The sequence below is a fragment of the Dermacentor andersoni genome, chromosome 1 (assembly GCF_023375885.2).
Source record: "Dermacentor andersoni chromosome 1, qqDerAnde1_hic_scaffold, whole genome shotgun sequence".
Classification (NCBI taxonomy): domain Eukaryota; kingdom Metazoa; phylum Arthropoda; class Arachnida; order Ixodida; family Ixodidae; genus Dermacentor; species Dermacentor andersoni.
The window spans coordinates 119,070,538-119,088,943 of NC_092814.1; the positions used below are offsets into that span (position 1 = coordinate 119,070,538).

Sequence of the window (18,406 nt, forward strand, 5' to 3'; positions counted from 1 at the left end):
TTTGCCACGGCTTTGCTGCATCGGAGCACCTGTTTTGTTCGTTTGTTTGTGTTTGTGTCTCTTTGATGTGTTCCTCCAAATATTTTTTGTTTGTGGGACATGCAAGCTGAACCACTGATCTGCCTTCCCCTTGACATCCTAACTGACAGCCCTCGACATTTACTGCGTACACGGAGCACTGCCCCTTTTGGAACAACGTATCTAGACTCTTTTGAATCGACAGTCACACGCGTTTCATGTGAACGGACAACGCGGGCTACAGATTTATAAATTGAAGGTTTCACGAAAACATGACACGATGAAGTAAACGTCACGCGCATGTTTAACAACGATTCGTTCGCCGGTTGGCGTGTACAGATGGCATTTCAAGTGGCACATGGCGAAAGCCAGTACAGCATCAGCAGGTGGTACGTATCGGCACTTTCGCGTCCCGCACAGTATACGAAGGTGCCCATGCACGCCGCCCAGTAGGCGCAGTGTCACACTGAAGGGGAAGGCAGCGTGGCGGCGCTTGCGGCGACGGCCGCGGCCAGCGGCAGCAGCTCTATACAGCGCGTGCGTATTTCCTCGCCGGGTCCTCCTCTGCCGACGCGTGCGCGGCCGCAGCGACCGTCCCTGCTCCAGCGCTTGATGGGCGCCGTGCGCAACTCCAACACCCGAGCCAGCCACGGCAGCCTGAACCAGGACGAGGTACACCTGGACGACGGACACCTACAGCCGCCTTCCAGGCACGGGTCGCTGCACCGATCGAGCCTCAGGTGAGCCATTGCTTCCGCCTACTGCGCGCCGGGCGTGGCGAGTGCGAAACAGGAAGGCCAAGGCGAACTTGAGCCAGTGTTATGTGATTGGATTTGATTGGATTTTAAACAGCCATCGATTCCCGCCGTGTTAGAGGCGGTAGAGATCGGCCACATCGAAGAGGTCGGAGTTGCAAGTTGGTTAGCTGAGCATTGCCGTGAATTCTCCCCGCCAGTCCGCTTTTCTGGAAGACGAGGTTGGTGAATAAAGTCCACAGCTAGTAGCTCCGCGACTTCGATTTGTGTTGCCAGTGGTTCAATCTCCCCATTACCGAGGCCTGGTATCTTCCACGATGCTACCCACATCTTCCTTGTATTTATTTTATATTATTTTTTTTATTTTTGCGCTGTAGCGGGCAGACTCAAGCTAGGAGTTCAGGAGTGACGATCTGCTTGCAGTCTCGACGTAATTCACATTCTGACTCGCCGCCACAGAAATTGACGCCGTGAAGACATCGCCGCATATGTGGCGAACCTTCGCATAACAGTCTTTGTGGCCTGTGGTATCGTATGAGCATCACTTGAAGAAGAAGCTGCATATCCATTGTCTGTGCTGCTTTCCTCTCTTTTCCTTGTTGGGCGACCTGTTCTTTGCCGGCTGGCCTAATTGCGGTCAAGTTGCGGGCAAATGCGTGAAAGGAGATGACCATCTACTCCAGCCGTGACTTTCTTTAGAAACTACTTTCAGCAATGAAGCTGCGTGTATCACGACCTTCCTTTTCCTCAAAGCAGTCCGAAAAGCCCTCTTTTCGAGCGGAACCGAAACACTGTTTGTGCTACACAAGTCTAGATGCTTAGGTGTGCTGGTATTTCCTGCTATGCTCACGAAGAGCGAGTGCGTCTAAATATAACGATACCGTCTTCCCTTTTTCCGAAGACGAATCCGTGTCCTGTGTCTTGAACCTGACTTTGATGCCAATTTTCTACGCCAATCGAAAGATCCGTGCAGCGTGTGTGTCGCACTATGCTATAGGGTCACGACTCGTGTTCATGTCATATTCACTTACAGTTATGTTATAGTCATCGCACAACTGTTGTTACTTAAGGCGGTGGTGGGTGGTGGTGGTGGTGCAGCAGGCGGGTTAGCCTAGCATACATAGCCGGCAACTGCTCCGCCTGAACCTCCTGTGAGCGTCACGCTGTGTGTCACCAGGTGTCGAAGAGCCCCGTGTCTCGCATGAAGACAATCAGCAGTCGTTGCACTCTCTTCCTGCTTGCCGTGGGCCCACCGGGGAAAACGACGTCTTCAAAGGTCCTGTGCGAAAGACCATTCTTTGGCAAGCTGTCGACCATCGCTTTTCTTTCTGTGTCGAACTGCAGGCATAGCCAAATTAAATGTTCGATGTCGCTGATATCGCCACAGGAGGCACAGAGCTGGGAAGCGCATCGTCCACTCTTGAATAACCAAGCTTGGTACGCTGAGTTGGTTTGGATTCAGCACAGCAGCGTTGCTTCTTCGAGAGTAAGTCCGTGGGTCACACAGGCTTTGTGTAGAGCCTGGTGGATCGCCCTAAAGTGAATGCGGATTGCATCCTTAGGGTTCTGAAAAATCTTTGGCGCTCTTACTTTTGGGTCACGTGTCAGGCCTACGAGTGCAAGAGCGTCAGCTTTTTCATTTCCTTCAATTCCTACGGGGGATGGGATCCATTGAAATGTTACGTTAAATCCCTTGCTCATTAGAACTTTAATCAGTGCCAGAGATTGCCTTGTAAACTTCTCTCGGGGTACGCGACGGTTTAATTGTTGTAACGATGACTTTGAGTCCGTGAGCACCAGGACGTCACGTGTGGAATAGGCGACAACAGCGCACGAAACTTAGTTTTTATTGAGTCACGCTCAAAACAGTAAACTGCTTCTCTTGTTTCGTCACTGCTGTCAACGCCACTGACGGATAAAGCGCTTTCATCCCTGTCCTCACGGTTGTCAATCCTCTTTTTCTTCGTCAAGGTGATCACTGGTGCAAAATATGTTTTCTTTTTCTTAGCACCGCATATGGAATTACTACCTTCCGTGCGTCATCAATCTGCATACGCACAGCAGTGCCACATACGGTCTTCAGATTCGGCCTGTTGGCGCTTGATTTTAACTAGGCACACTAGTCGAATTATGGCCAACGCGCCCACAAGGATAGAAATCTCTTTGAACTGACACGTATCCGAAAATATTTCCAGCAGCTTAAGCATGAGTTATGCAACCCGGAACAACGACATTGTTCTCTGGCGGCAAAGCTCCACCTTATCAGTTTCATGTTCACTGAAGGACTTTATTATTAGTATCGACGTCGCTGCGTTCTGACATCACACTATGCCTCTTTCGCCACACTTTATTCAGACAATATGTATGAGGTCCTCCAATTCATTTATGTTATGGTGCGCGGGTAACTGTTGATGGTATTCTGAGGAACTTCTTTATTCTCGAAGTTTCTGAGGCACGGTACAAGAACGAAGTTTTATAGACGTCGGAGAGGTAGAATGGAACTTTCAGAGTTTTCGAAAATTGCCCCACCTATTGTTGTCGCGCACTCGATCGTGGTTCTCGAGCCAGTGACTAGACATTGCAGCAAACGGTGGGTTGATGCTACGACCTGAGCGGAGCTCCAAGGAGGAACGGTGAGAGGACTTGGGGAACGAGAAGCAACCTCAACAACTTCTAAGGAGCTTCTTTATTCTCGAAGATTCCTAGCCGCGACGACAAATAAGTTGCGGCTAGTGGTGATGATATGTGCAGATGAGGAAGATGAAATGTAAACATTGTGCTCACAGTATGTTTTATATAATGATTATTATGAAAGATAGCACTTACCTATTGACAAAAACCCAATGACCCGAGTTGGGTGTCAAATATCTTTATTAAAGAGCGGCACGTACCCAGTGGCAAATACCCTGCGACCCAAGTTGGCGTCAAAGTCTGGTTCATTGACGAGCACCACATGCCCAGAGTTACACACCCAATGAGTCCGTAGATATTCGGAAATTTACAACACTTCATTATAAATTAGAATAATTCATCCATTTCTTGGCAATCCCCCATAGTGGGTAGGAGCCACATACGTGATAGGAAACAACAACGACCCAAGCTGGCGTGAAAGAGAGTCACCGCAGAATGGCTCGTACCCAGTGGCACACACTGAGTGACCAAAGCTGACATCAGAGAGATTCATTGAAGGGCCCCACATACCCGGAATTACGTTCCCAGTAACTCAAGTTGGTCCGACGGTTGGTTTTGAACTCACTTGTATGTCCGGTGCTCTACCCATTTGACCATGGAATACCTAGTGACCCAATGGCGGGTAAGAGGTTAGGTGCGGACACAGATACGCGGATACATTTAGACATAGAGACATACCGCTAACTAGAGCAGGTATCTAAAAGACGCTAATAGGCATTAATGGGAAGACACGACGTCAAATTCGACGGGAGTTTTCCCCGCTTTTTGCGGTGTTATCAACTTACCATCCGACTTGACTTTCATGATAGTGGACAGTGGCAATATGCAATGTGAAGTAGGTCAGTATCGCTCTTGCTACCTCTTGTCCAAGATGTCACTGGGCGACATATGCAATATCGTGAGTCTGAACAAGAATGTTTGTGGCAACCAGGACACCTTCGAGTTTTTATTGTAAAAGGAACGCCCATTTCCGAGACGCGGGTCGCATTTTTACAATTGCTAGTAGGTACAGCGGGGCGTGACTCCCTTGAGTCTACGAAACTCAGCGAAATGTTAGGGAGCACCTCCCGCTTGATGTTTCCATTATGTATTGTTTTCTGTCGTCGTTTAAAAGCATCACTGTGGCAACGGAGCTTTGCGCGCTGTACGGAGATCGTTATCTCTGAATACAGCGTATGCGTGACCTTTTTTGGCAGCTTTAAGGACGCGAAATGCTTTGCGACAGCGACTTGTGGTTTGTTTCCTCGCCTTTCAAATCTGCGCGCGCGGCTCATCGACGTCGTATTTTTGATGCGCTGTCGTCTCGCCGATATCTTGGGCTAAATTTAGTTTTCAACTATGCGCTACTTCTCGACTGCTGCCACGAAGTCCGCCTATAGTCAAAAAGAAAAAAAAGCAAATTCAGTATGCGAGCTTCCTCGCAAAGCACGCTACTGGGAAACAACTCGCCTCGGTTTATGAAAACCTCAATCGCGAGGTTTTCTTAGGCCGCACAGTATTTTTATTTCGCGACCCACCGTCCGACAATAAAGTTCCAGGACTGCGCGTGGTTCATAGAGAGCGAAACGGGCTGCGAAAACGCCTTGACGTAGTTATTGGAGGCGATGCCCTCTCTTGTCAATGCTCACTCTTGATCGATCCATCATGTGACTGACGGTGCTTTTCAAGACATTCGCCGAGAAATCGGAGCTCTTTCATCCGTAGCGTTCTCTAAACCCTAAAATTTATGAAACGTTTTTTCTGCCAAGCCCACAAATCGTACAGGCTTTCCTTAGAACTCCGTATGGAGTATCGTGCTTCCTTATACTAAGGTAGATTACGTTTGCCCGTATGATACGAGTATGAGATTCTCAGTTGAATTCAATTGATGGTCACCTATATTTTTGTTATTTTCCTCACGTACAATTCGCCCAGAGATTTTTCTTTATTTTGTTAAGTTTCAAGTATGTACGCTGGACAGTGGCTGCGAACCGGCGGACTGGCACCTAGTCGTCTAGGCAAAGCCAACTGCATGCAACCAACCTTGCGTGAGTCTTCGTTCTCTGGCCACTTTTTTTCTAGTTTGTTTCGTTTTTTTTTTTTTATTGACAAACTGGTCGTACATTTGATACATATCACTCTAAAAAAATTTGCACTCTTAAGGGCGTTGGTATTTCCTATGGGTAACGAGCCTACCGTTAGTGTTTTACAAAACGAAGACGAGCTGTAACTAGACGTCCGATGAGAAAAGGCGCGGTTGAAAACTAATAATTCTGACGGCCTTGGATGCACGGAAATATGTAACAAGATAATTTGCCAACGATAGCTTTCAAAGTTTATTAAATGCACTTTTTGTGTCGTCTGTCACAGCTATTATCATTTTCACTTGCCAGAAAAAGTAGGCAAACAAGATACCTTCATTGGTCCCCACCAACGATTCAATTTTATCCCTTAAACGTGAGTCGCTGAAATCTGCAATTACATCAGTCTCACTTCAGAGAATCGCGCGTCGTGGACATGGACGCTTCACGTATACGGCGATATGCAATGCTAGCGCGCTACACAGAATAGCCGTGCACCAGAGTTAACACCTTATCAGCTGGCTATAGGGAATATGATGGCCAACCGAGGTGTCAATCTAATCGATAAAGGCCAGAATCGAGGAGTGTCTTTCTCTTGTGCACTGCATCCATCGAGAATTTTCTTCGCAGTTGCAGCAGGGGATATCACTTGCCGTGGTGGCTTTGTGGCTGTGTCATTGTGCTATTAAGAAGGAGGTCTCGGGTTCGATCCCCGGCTACAGCGATGGAGGCGATATCCAAAAATTGCAATGGTGACGAAGTGCGAGAACGCTCCTGTATCGTGCATATGGGAGGACGTTAAATAAACCCAGGTGTCCCGATTAATCCGACGTTGCCCGCTGTGGTGTGCCTGATAACCAGATCGTGGTTTCGGCACATAAAACCCCAGAATTTAATTTTTTTAGCAGCGCATCTTTTGTCACATAATCGCACTAGATATATTTTACAAAATGGAATCGGTCCTTGGAGAATTGCCGGCTTCAATTCTGCTGCACCAATACGTACTCCGAGCTCTGTATTTAGAAAGTTCGTTAGCGATTACATTGTTTTGCCATTATTTTGATTTGCCGTGGACGTTATATCCACCGCTTCACATAACCCTGCTGAGGAGGCAGAATTGTGATATACGCCACAGAAAAAAAATTCTGAAATTTGTTAGCATTTCTTTTAATACGCATGTAACTCTCCCTCCGGACGATCTGGCTGCTGCAGATCGCGTACTTTCGCGGCAGTATCTTCATGATGGGTTGCTAATTATTGTCATCTTGTTGGGTCGGCTAGTATATGTTCCCTTTCCTTGTGCATATATATATATATATATATATATATATATATATATATATATATTGCAAGCAAACGTTGCCCCTTGAGATACGTTGGTGCATTGCAGTGCAGTTCAACAGATTGCCAAAGGGGCAATGTTCAGAATTCCTGGACATGGAATCGAGCTCGGGAAGGGGCAATGTTAGCACAAACAGCTTTGGTCACTGCGAAGGTCATCACCTTTGGTCATCATTTGACATCGAATTGTGGCATTCCCAGTGACTGTTCAAACTAAACCCCTCACAGGAGTAAGCTGGGTATATTCACTGAAACAGATATAGAATTGGTGATGTCTTCATCTTCAAGAATGATTGCCCTATATTTCTTTTGAAAATAAAGAAACGTATTCACTATTTCACACCTAGTTATTAGCTTTTTTGTCACCTATATTACACGACCAAAGGAAGCGCTACTGGAATCTTATTATCAGACGGCATGTTGTTTGTCCATCTGAGAATTTCTTTTTCGAAGCCGGTCACAATGCGTATAGTATTAGAGGTAGTACAATTACATTCTATGGTCGTAGAGTACATTCAGAAGAAATCCTCAAAGTCTTCAGCTTTGACATAAAAATTGCCTTACGCGCCTTTTCCCTCAAAATGTCATTTAGCTATTTTCTTTTCTTCGTCAAAATACTGCCCACATAATATTAAAAAGAAAATTAGAACTGTGTAAAAAACATAAAGAGAATGTACTTTCAGTACTGCACTAAACCATTCTAAAAATCTCTAGACATGCCTATCTCATTGTCTTATCAGGCGTTTTATTGTACTCTCAGAATGTTTCGAGAAAAGGCTGGCTTATGAACATCGCATATCTGTTATTGCGGAGTCTCTATGATATGCGGCGCGAGTTGCCAAGATGCTGCACTCAGTGTAGAGTTCGTGTAAACTGCACACGTTCTGGTTATCTTTAAACTTGGGTCCTTCAGGGAGAGGTAATGCTAGCGAGGATACACATGTGAAGCAGTGCAATACGCTACCGCACTGAGTGCGACTACAGAACAGAGGCTACCGGGAGGTGTGCCGCGTTACATTGCGCTATGGGATCTTATAATGACACAAATATATTGTAAAATAGCGTCTGTTGGGTTCTCGTTTTCGTCATTTATATGTCGCAAACATCAAGAAAAAGTGGTAGATCCGAGTAACTAATGTCATAATGGTAAGTACGACAGGTTACAAGTACAAAATAAGTTGTAATAAGTCGTTGCACTTAGCACTGAATACCACAGTACTTGTTCGTACTATGGGGGGCCAGCCGCCCGGAGAAGAGAACTTTCTTTATATGTTTAATTATTTCTCCGTAAGATGTCAGTTCATTCAGGTTCCCTGTGAAAATTTCAATGCATCCGTGACTGTCTCCAAAGGTAGCTTCATCCGATAACCTTAACTGACACCTGAGGGGGGCTGCAGTGAAGATGACATTAATGGTTCAGCACTCCTTGTGGCTCTGGCTCTTTTTTGCTCGCCATCTGCACCGTTATGGTGCGAAGATTGCCCTGAAATTTCCCAAGCAAAGTTCATCTTGCGCGAGTTAAAGGACGAGACTTGAGGATGAAACAGGGTGTTTTTCACGGTGACAAACTGCGGTTACTGAAGGACTGAAGGCTATCAACACTGTGTAAACCGTAAGAACGTGCAGCTCGTGAAATTACTATACAACAACATATGTTAAGGCGTGTGACGTTATACTTGCCCTCTTTCTAGCTTGTAGGTAGCACGTTACAGTGCGATTCGCCTTGCTAAAGAACTCACGCAATAAATGATATGCGATAACCGGGAAGCAGGCTTCTGCGCACAGATGGAACGTTACCAGCAAGAAGGAGGTGCTCCAAGCGGAAGCGTACCGCTCTTGGATTTCCATCTCCCGCTCTGTGTTTTGAGCTCCGCCACATTGATGGTAACGCTGTGGAGAAGCCCGCTTGCGGTGCAATGCTGAAGCATCTGAGGGGCGGGTGTGTCTGAGTCGGTGCCACGTCTCTCTGCCCCCGACAGCATGGAGCGCAATGGCCAGTCATCGGAGAAGCCGTGGCAGCGGTCCCTGAGCTTCCTTCGTCGGGGTAGCAGCCGGCGGCACCGGCCCCAGGCGGGGCCCCCGCCGCTGCCGCCCACCGCCCCGCCGCCGGCCACCGAGAAGGTGGGCGCCGGCCCTGCGGGCGCCGGCTTGCCTGCCGCCGTTGCACGTTGCATGCGCCGCACCTGCACGCCTCCCGGGGGGGCCTCAGCCGCGCCGCCGCCGACGCCCCCAGGGCAGCACCCGCCGCACTGTGCACGCGAGCGCGAACTGCCGCCGCGCGAGCCCCCGCGCCTGACGCTGCGGCGCCGCGCGCAGGGCGACCGGCCGCCGGCCCGCCTGAGGCCAGACTCCATCGCCCTGGGGCCGTCGCCGCAAGGGAGCCGCTGTGCGTCGCCGCTGCGCCGGTCACCGTCGCCGCGACGGTCGGCCGCGGGGTTCTCGGACGCTGTCAGCGACCTGGTCGACAAGGTCAAGTACGAGACAAGTCGCCGGGGCCGAGCCAGAGGTACGCCGTCCACCCTGCCAACGCTTAGGACGCCTTCGGGTTGCCGCTAGACATACAAACAGATGATTCTGTCGACATACCATCTGTTCCAAGGAATAACTACGCTGGTGGTAAAACGCTTCGAGTCTTACGCGTCCTTGAAGTTAAGCCAAGAGTAAGAAACACACTTCAAACCACTAAAGTGTTACACTGAGGCGCATCAAATGTGTGACACCTTTAGCGGAAAGCGTACTTGTGCGCGCGTGTGTTATCTTGCTCATGCGTTATTTTTTTTAATATGCTAGGAAAAAGACCGCAAATATTAGCCGACATAGTGTGACCGAACTTTATCAAACAGTGCCGGTCACACAGACACTGTCCTTAGCTTCATAAAATGTCTATGTACATCCCTTTGAGAACCAGTAGAATCAGTAAACGATGTCATTCAGTGAAATTAGCGGGAAGCACTTCAGGCAGCGCAGTTTACGGCGCAGCTACTCCATGAATTGAAGTAGCTCTGATCGTGAAATACGTGAAAGAAATACAAGAAATCAACGGCACATTTTATTCATCACCTGAGTATAAAATACACCTGCAGTAATTGTAACGATTTTCTACAAGGTCCTCAATGGTAAATTTACACGTAAAGTGGTAGTTCATGAACTCTTCATCAATGTATCTGTTCAAGAAAAAATCGTACACGGTAGCTAGAAGTTCCTGCTTAGTTATCTTTATACGCAATTCCCATTACCCAATGATTCGTTACTTACTCAGCATCGCCGGTGTTCAGTAAGTAACGGAGAGCAACATCTCAAGGATCGAAAGCATGGTGTCTTTGCATACTGCCACGGCCAAGCGAGTGCCATATCCAGACAGTCCATATCCAGATTTTACGAGCAGAAACTTTTTTTTTTTTGCGCAGTGCTCAAGATATATGAAGATGCATCATATCTGCAGTTCATACGTGAGTGGTCCACTGTTGAGATATTTTTAGGCAAAATTGAAGCAAAGAAACATTTTCGATCAGTAGTGTAAGGCGGGGTAAAATGAGACAAAAATTTGCAAACTGAGGTTAATGTCCAGCACTATTTGTTGGCAGGCTAGTTGGTGCGAATCCATAATTACTTTATGTCCTATTTCTTGTGTCCTTCGTTTTGCGCTAAACAAAGTAATTATGAGGTTAATGTATCTGTTTTTAACAACTGTGTCAAAAATTCAATGAATACATTCATTGGGTTTTTGCCTTCTTGGTCTGAGAAAATAGTGGCACTGGAATAGTTTACGTACTAAATAAAAATTATTTTGGAAAAAGTATGCAATGTCTCATTTTCTCCGTCCGCCGGAGGAAACTAACACAGGTCGAGGGGGCCCGTAAAATGAGACAACCTCAAAAAAATTCGTAGCTTCCAAACGAGGCACTTGTAGTAGGCCCCGTGGGCCACCAAGCAGGGCCCCCTCGCTGCAACTTCTGCTTTGTATCCACACAGAGCCTGTTCTTCTTGCAAACAAGAAGCTGACAGTTCCCTTTGGTACGAGTCGTGTGACTGGCAGCCTTTTCTTGACCTGCTTGCACGCTGCATGGATAGCAAGAAATGTTTTCACTCGAAAGCTGTGACAAGGACAGACGGGACGACGGCGCGCCGCTGGAAGGAGGTGCTCCTCGTCTCGTCTGTCCTTGTCAGTGCTTTCAGCTGGAAACCTTTCTTGCTATGTGCCACCAACGAGCTCAGGAAAAGGAAAACACTATCCTGAATGGATACTTTCGCCTTCGCTTCATTTGGCCTTCCTCTACGATTTCTACACTTTGGGCAAGAATGCATGCCGTCTGACAGCCTTTGCGAATCAGTGGGCCTTGCTAGTAGACGAGGATGAAAATTGAGCTCAGCTCTGTATTCTCTCCTTTGGATTTTATTTTTCTTGGCGTTGGAGAAATTTCGTGATTTTTTTATCACATTTAATATGGTCTTCCTTGTTCACAGGGTTTATGCGAATGCCTTAGCAGATTATTTTTTGGCACACTGATAACATTCGGTGCAGCTTGAATAAAGTCATCCCCCTGATGAAAGGCTCCAGTGGCTCTTTGAATGTAATTTCCGGCTAATTAAGCACTCAATGTCTTTCTCCTGTACGTCCGGACCATCCTAGACAAGAGCATGAAAATTGTTTGGAGCGGTAACAAACAAGGCGCTCCATGAAATTATTTTAAGGCTGCTTGACACGTCTTGCCCCTTCCTTAGAATGTTAATCAACTAATTTTACTACAACGCATGTTCAGACATAACGTGCTGAAATTTCACGTAAGTGTAGCTAGTGAAGGCAACAAATCAAATAACATAGAAACTTTCATTGACAGAGAACAGTACCAGTGCTGCAGTGTACACGCCCGAAAAAACAAGTGAACTGATTTCTGCGTTTTTTTTTTCTTTTTTTTTTTCTTTTTTTGTCAGGCCACCAACTGACAGGCAATTGGTGCGCATATTATTTCCTCCAGTGTACCTCGCCCTATTATGACAATTTTCTAGTAGAGGAAAGTAGAGAAATAGTGTCACCTGTTCGCAAAATATCATGCCACTTTGACTGTGCAGTTTGAAGATAGGGAGCGTTTGACGTAGTAGTTCTGCGGAAACCCGCAAGGCGGAGAGAAGTAATGAATAAAGGGAAAATCAGACATCCACCCGTTCGTAGCAATTGCTACAAAGGACGAATTTTTCTTCAACTATGAGGCTTTTTCTTTCGAGGAATCCGTATGGGTTTCCTTTGTAGCAATTGCTACGAACGGGTGGATGTCTGATTTTCCCTTTATTCATAGGGAGCGTTAAGCTTAAAATGACGCGTCTTGCCCATGTCTCATTTTGCACCGCCTTACCTTGTGGAAACTGGATCATTGCATGGCACCAGTCCGATATTGCGCATTGGTCACGAGAGAGGCCATAACGGAAATAAAAAAAAATATATCCAGACTGCAATGAATCTGTTCTTGACTCAGGTGCTGTTAACACAAGTTACGAGATCACGACTCGTGGGCACGTTTCGAGACTCCGACTTGATGTTCAGAACCCTGTGGTACTCGTGAAATGCTCGGGAGAATATTAGGGCTACCTGAAAAACTGAAAACGCCTGGGCGACGCTAACATCACTTTCCTCTAGACTGTTGCCCGTATACAAGAGCATATGCCAGACTCAAATCTTGTCTCTTGGGTGTTTGCTAGTGCGGTGTACTTAATATACCTTTAGCTCAACTTTCAACAAATTGATTATAACTGTAGACTCTCTGAAAGCGACTTTTATATATACAATGAAGTATACAATCGAACATATGTTTGATGATTTAGAAACTTTTTGTGAATAAATGTGTTCATGTGAAAGTGAAATGGAAATTATACCACGGAATAAGGGAAAGAAATTCAAATTTCACTTAGAACATGGGGAAGATAAACGCGAAAATCTAGCAACACTGATCTGAAGCCTGAAAAAAAAAAGAATTAAAGAAAAATCAGGCGCCTGCTTCAGCTAGCACTCACTTTAAGATCACAAGCACGATTTTCAATATATTCTACTGCTGTATATGTCTCTCTCTTTATCCTTAAGTATTCTATATTCTCCAAGATTATATTCTGTGTACATTTTGCGGTTAGGCTTGTTTCGTCGAAAAACAAATAGCGACCATGGCATAGTTGTTAGAATGATCATTGGTGCAATCCCAGAAAGAGCTGCTCGTGTTTCTATCGTTCGTTCTTTTTTTTTTTTTTTTTTCTTAACGTTAAGTCGTGTCTGGACTGAACTAAAGCGCGACAAACGAATGAACATGATCAGCCCATTGCCTATACCCTGAGAAATGGTTTCGTGCATAAGTCTTCCCAGGCAATCAAAGAACTAATGCGGCCCGTCTATCAAATGTGATTCGATGGCTGCTTGCGGAGGCACTTTTGAAGATGTCACTGTGTTAAACTGCACGGAGCGCAATAAATCTCCACGACGCTATTAACTTGCATTTCGTCGTGGCACTGACGGGACACTAAAGAGAAAAACCGCGATAGGCTTATGTTTCTATAGATTATGGTCTGTGAAAACAAGAGAGAGAGAGAGAGAGAGAGAGAGAGAGAGAGAGAGAGAGAATGAAGAGGAAAGGCAGGGAGGTTAACCAGATATGAGTCTCCGGTTTGCTACCCTACACTGGGGATGGGGGATAGGGGTTAGAAAGATGACAGAGAGGAAAACGCTAAAAGAACGAAAAAAAACACGCTCACGTGGAGACACACACACAAAAGATACAGCCAACAAATGAGACTCAAGAGTGCAGTCTAATAGCTTTGAAAAATCTTCTTGAGGAGAGGCATAGCTTGGCGCTATTAGCGGATCTACATACAGCTTACAGTCATTTCTAACAGTGTTGTTCGTACGAGTGTTTTATTTTTATTGTCATTCTGCGCCGTGTGAGTTAAGGGGTAGCGCTATTCAGTTCACACCGTTATATTGAGAGATTCTTTGTTATGTTGGCGGCGTTATTTATACTGTTATGTATAAAAATACATACTATACGTACACTATGTTACGCGTATATGGTCATATACGTATATGTACAGTACGTTAATGTACACGTTACGTGCGCAGTATTATCAGTGAGTAGCGCCATATGCATAAAACACTAAGTCCTCGTGAAAAAGGGAGCAGCCGGAGCCGCAGTCGTGCGCAAGCATCTCATCTCTATCATGCCAGTAAAAATTAAAGAAAAAAATGACGTACCGCTTTTAGTGAGATCAGGGAGAGACCAAATTGTCCTTGCTCACATCATAGCGACGACCTCGAGTCTGGCTGCCTTGATGCCACGGGGTAGCATACGAGTGCCTATTCGCCAGTTGCCTGCTCCTAAATTTCCCGTTCTACGTGACGCCGGCGGCTGAAAAAAATGTTGCGCATCCGCCACCATGTCCGTGATCGGCGCTGGCTAACACTCCCAGGGCTGGGTGTAGTACGCATACACAAACGAACGAGAAAGCGTAAGGGGAGACAGCAGCCAACGTACCCCTATTGGTATAGAACAGCGCACGCGTAATGCGGAAGATGTGGGTCCGGCTCCCACCGGCTCAAAGTTGTGTTTTCGTCCACTTACATTTCCCTTTTCCAATTATCTCTGCATTTCGTTTAAAAGAACGCTTAACTTTCCTCATGCTTTCCTGGGCTTCGCTGCCTGTTCGCGTCATGTAGTTGTAAGAAACAAAAGACCGAGCCCCTCGGTTCCTCTTCTGGCTCAGAGGGCAGAATGTGCCACCATAGGCGGGCGACGATGCCACCCGCAAATGTCCGCGCCTGTCCATCGCAGAGGATGTGTCAGCTTCGAAGATTGTACGAGGTTGACTTAAGACACGCGCCCATCACGAGCAAAAAAAAAAGGGGGGGGGGGGGGGGGGGCAGCTTGGTCATTGAATTTCGTTTTCTTTTCTCTCCGTGCTCAGCTTCCCATGCTCAGCTTCCCAAGGGCCGCACGCACAAACTGAAGCGTAGTGATGGTGAAATTGTTTTTGCTTTTTCGCAGTTCTTGCTCGAAAAAAATTTTGCAAATAGAAATTAAACTTCTGGTCCCGCTTCCCTCCGCTAATAACTTTTTTTTTCCCCTTGCGCGCAAATACTAACTGACTTTCAGGAGTCAATGTAATCTAACACCCCAGAGATGCGTCGACAATTGCCTTTGGCGTCCTTTCAACATCCGCTCCCTGTCAGCTGCACTGCTTTATCCGTGCACTGAACCAGATGGTTACAGAGAGGGGAGAGGAGGCGGGTGTGTTGTTACCCTAAGGCTAGAGGAAGTTTCCTTCCGCAAACGCCTTAACTCTCTCCAGATGGATATCCGAAATATTTTGAGGCAGAAGAGCTGCCGTCGGCACGTGCGTGTTACCAGGGAATCTCCTCCCAAGGACTGACTGAACATTAAATGCTACACGACGTCCGCGATCCGACGAGAGCCGGCGCATTCAGCACACACTCTCTGTGCCTTGCCGAGTGGCGTGCACTGTCGACGACTAACTCGCCTTGTCTCCGTGTCGCAGCGCGGCTCCACGGCGACGAGTTCCTGCGGGACTCGCCCCTGCGCGGCCGCCGCGGGTCGGCGGAGTACCGCAGCAGCACGTGGCTGGGCCAGCGGTCGCGCAGCCCTTCGCCCAGCCGCGCGGGCGCCGGGGCCGAGCGCCACTACGGTGGCGCGCGGTCCGCGAGTCCCGCGGCCTCGGCGCAGAGCCTGCCGGCCCAGCGGCGCCGGCTGCCGCCAACACCGGCCAAACCGTCGCGGCTACGGCTCGACGCACGATCCATGGAGGCCGGCATCAACTTCCCCAGCGTGTCGCAGTCGCCCACGCTGCCGGGCGCCCGCTCGCCGGCCGCCATCAACTTCCCCAAAGTGAACGCCTCGCCAACCCACTGCCCCCGACAGCTGCCCTCGCCGCTGCTGCCCAACGGCTACAAGCCGCGCCGCACGCCGCGCCGCCGGCGCAGTGGCGACATCGACGACGACGACTGGTGCTAGCCGCCGCCGCCCGTTGTCGCCGCCGCGCACCTCCCGATGCAACAAAAATATCGCCGCCGAGATATAAGAAAATAAGAAAAAAAAAGAAAAAAAAGTTTTATTACCTGAACGAAAACGAAAAAAAATCTACTGCGCAAATAAACTAAACAAGTTACATATAACGCACTGGCTCGTGTCTCAATCATCAGGCGGATGTGTACACGGCGTGTGCTTACTTGACCGCTTCGAATAAGGAGCGAAGGTTCACTACACCTGCACTTCCTCAGCGATTAGCGCTGCGGCGTTATTGCGGCGCCCGCTCTGTCTGCCGGTGAGTACGAGTTATGAATCGGCGTTCTTCCCAGCGAGGTCTCCAGACGGCGTTTCACGTGTCCGTTATACGACGCCTAACAGTTGGCTGCCACAGCAATGTGCTTTGTAACTATATGCTCGCTTATTTATGTGTAGTTCAACGACGAGATTAATGAGGCGAATACGTATTACTTTATGCTGCTGCGTCTCTCGTGCTAATGCACTCATTTATTATCAAGGGTCACTGACACAACCGCTCAGGCGCCTCGATCCAAGCATTTTCGCTAGTCATGTAATTTGCGCGCAGTGACGAGAGGCGGCGGTCTGCACAGTTGGTTCTTTATTCTATGTCTCGCTCCTGCGGCCGCCTTCATGAGCCACGCACGCAGAAGCTTCTCTCGTTGTGTGGCAATTGCTTTTGTTCGCCACTGCCTTCATCGGGTACCCGGCGGTATAATTCGTGTCGCTCTCATCTCGAGTATCACGCCGAGCAATCCACCAGGCAAAACTCTTCAGATGCCATTAAGGTCTCTCCAGTGAAGACAGCCAGTGTTCAGTGCAAAAATAGTGCGTGAAGCTTTCGGGAAGCTAAAGCTACTACTGAGCTAGACTGTGTTGTTTTCTTTTCATTGCATAACGTTGCTACAAGGTATGCTTATTCGCCAATTTCAGCGCGGCGCTAAACCGTAGTGACGCCAGAGTAACCTTTAATAAATTGTTAACTAAACTTAGTTTTCTTCAGTTGGAGCAGTAACACCGGAAATAAAATTACTCACGTCCGAAAAAAAAACACAACACGTAGCAATACGGGCGTTATGTCTTGTGCATTGCGCGAAAAATAAAAAAACCGACATGATAATACGCACGTTGATGAAGCTGTGGAAAAATGGAAGGTGGGCGTTGCGCGCTCTGAAAGCAAACTTATTCTTCAGTTGTGAAAAAATGTAGCAACGCGGCAAGTCTTTCGTTATTACCGTGCATAAATTTTTAGTGTTGACGACCATATGTTGGTGCTTCTTCCAAGTCGATTAATCCCGGCCACGGCGGCCGCATTTCGATGGGGGCGAAATGCGAAAACACCCGTGTACTTAGATTTAGGGGCACGTTAAAAAACCCCAGGTGGTCGAAATTTCCGGAGTCCTCCACTACGCCTCGTGCCTCATAATCAGAAAGTTGTTTTGGCACGTAAAACCCCATAATTTAATTTTTTCCAAGAAGACAAAGCAACCTTTAATGTTATCCGCTTCTGTTGAATCCGAGTAATGAGATCCGACTTCGCTGTAACAAGAAAAAAAAAGGCCAACCACACTGTAGTAGCTTTAAAAACAGCTTGCTTCCTCAGGCACAAAGCTAACGTTGCTCGCTGACATTGGCTCCTTCAATTTACCTTTTTTTTTTCATTAATTCCAGAGCGTATTTCGAGTCCGGTGCAATGCGCTTATGTGCACGCCGCGTGGTAGTCATATGAAAATTCACCAGCCGTGAGTATCAAGGCACTGTTACGACTGGGGGTCCGAAGATGTGGAATGTACAAGAGGGGAAATCAGGTTCAAGAGGGGTTCAAGAAATCAGGTTCAATCAGGTTCAAGACCGCTCGTCCTGTCCATTCCTTCGTGTTACGTCTCGTCTGAAGTCGCGGTTCTTTTCCTCTTTAAACATGTAGGAATGTACATTACTCGTGGAGGAGTAAGGGAGCGTGGGGCTGGGCCCGATATCCAGGACGTTTTACAAACGTGTTTATATTTACATATTTACAAGAAAATTCAAAGTGTCACAGAAGAAGCTCATGAAGAAGTTGTAGCATCTGCTCACTCCCGCCGTCCGTTGCTCTTTTTATTCCCTGCGTGTTCATTGTTCAGTCACTTCCCCCAATCCGAGGTCAGGACACCGAGACATCAGGTTCCACCAATCCGGAGGTCTGTTGCCCGTTCCCTCCGAAGGGAGCTTTGTCGGAAACACACGCACATCACTGGGCACAAACAGGGGAAGGAGGATCGTACACTGACTCCGATCGCACACTAACTCCGTCCCCGGCGTGGACGTGCTAATTTGGGCGGCTGACAGGTGATGGACCGTGTCCTTGCACTATTTGCCCAAATCTCTCCTGACCGAGGTACTCCCGTGCTGGCCATCCGTTTTGAGAACCATTTTGACGAGGCCGTCGGTCCGTTCCTCATAATCGCGCTAGCCGTGACCGGTGTTTGTCGCGGGGTGAACGGCCGGCCACTACAGCACCAAGTGCGGAGAC

The 18,406-nt window shown here is 47.6% G+C and overlaps 1 protein-coding gene across 9 annotated transcripts in view; it reads left to right on the forward strand.

Moving 5' to 3' along the window:
• Positions 1-16,028, forward strand: part of cac (calcium voltage-gated channel subunit cacophony) — a 674,132-nt gene extending 658,104 nt beyond the window's left edge. For 8 of the 9 annotated variants that reach the window (XM_050193695.3, XM_055061950.2, XM_050193689.3 and 5 more), the window contains 3 exons: positions 607-758; positions 8,845-9,371; positions 15,395-16,028. In XM_050193695.3, coding sequence (XP_050049652.2) covers positions 607-758; positions 8,845-9,371; positions 15,395-15,867 — 1,152 coding nt within the window. In that variant the 3' untranslated portion in view covers positions 15,868-16,028. The remainder of the gene's footprint in view (positions 1-606; positions 759-8,844; positions 9,372-15,394) is intronic. The other variant, XM_050193696.3, reaches the window with a different exon arrangement.
• The last annotated feature ends 2,378 nt before the right edge of the window (positions 16,029-18,406 follow it).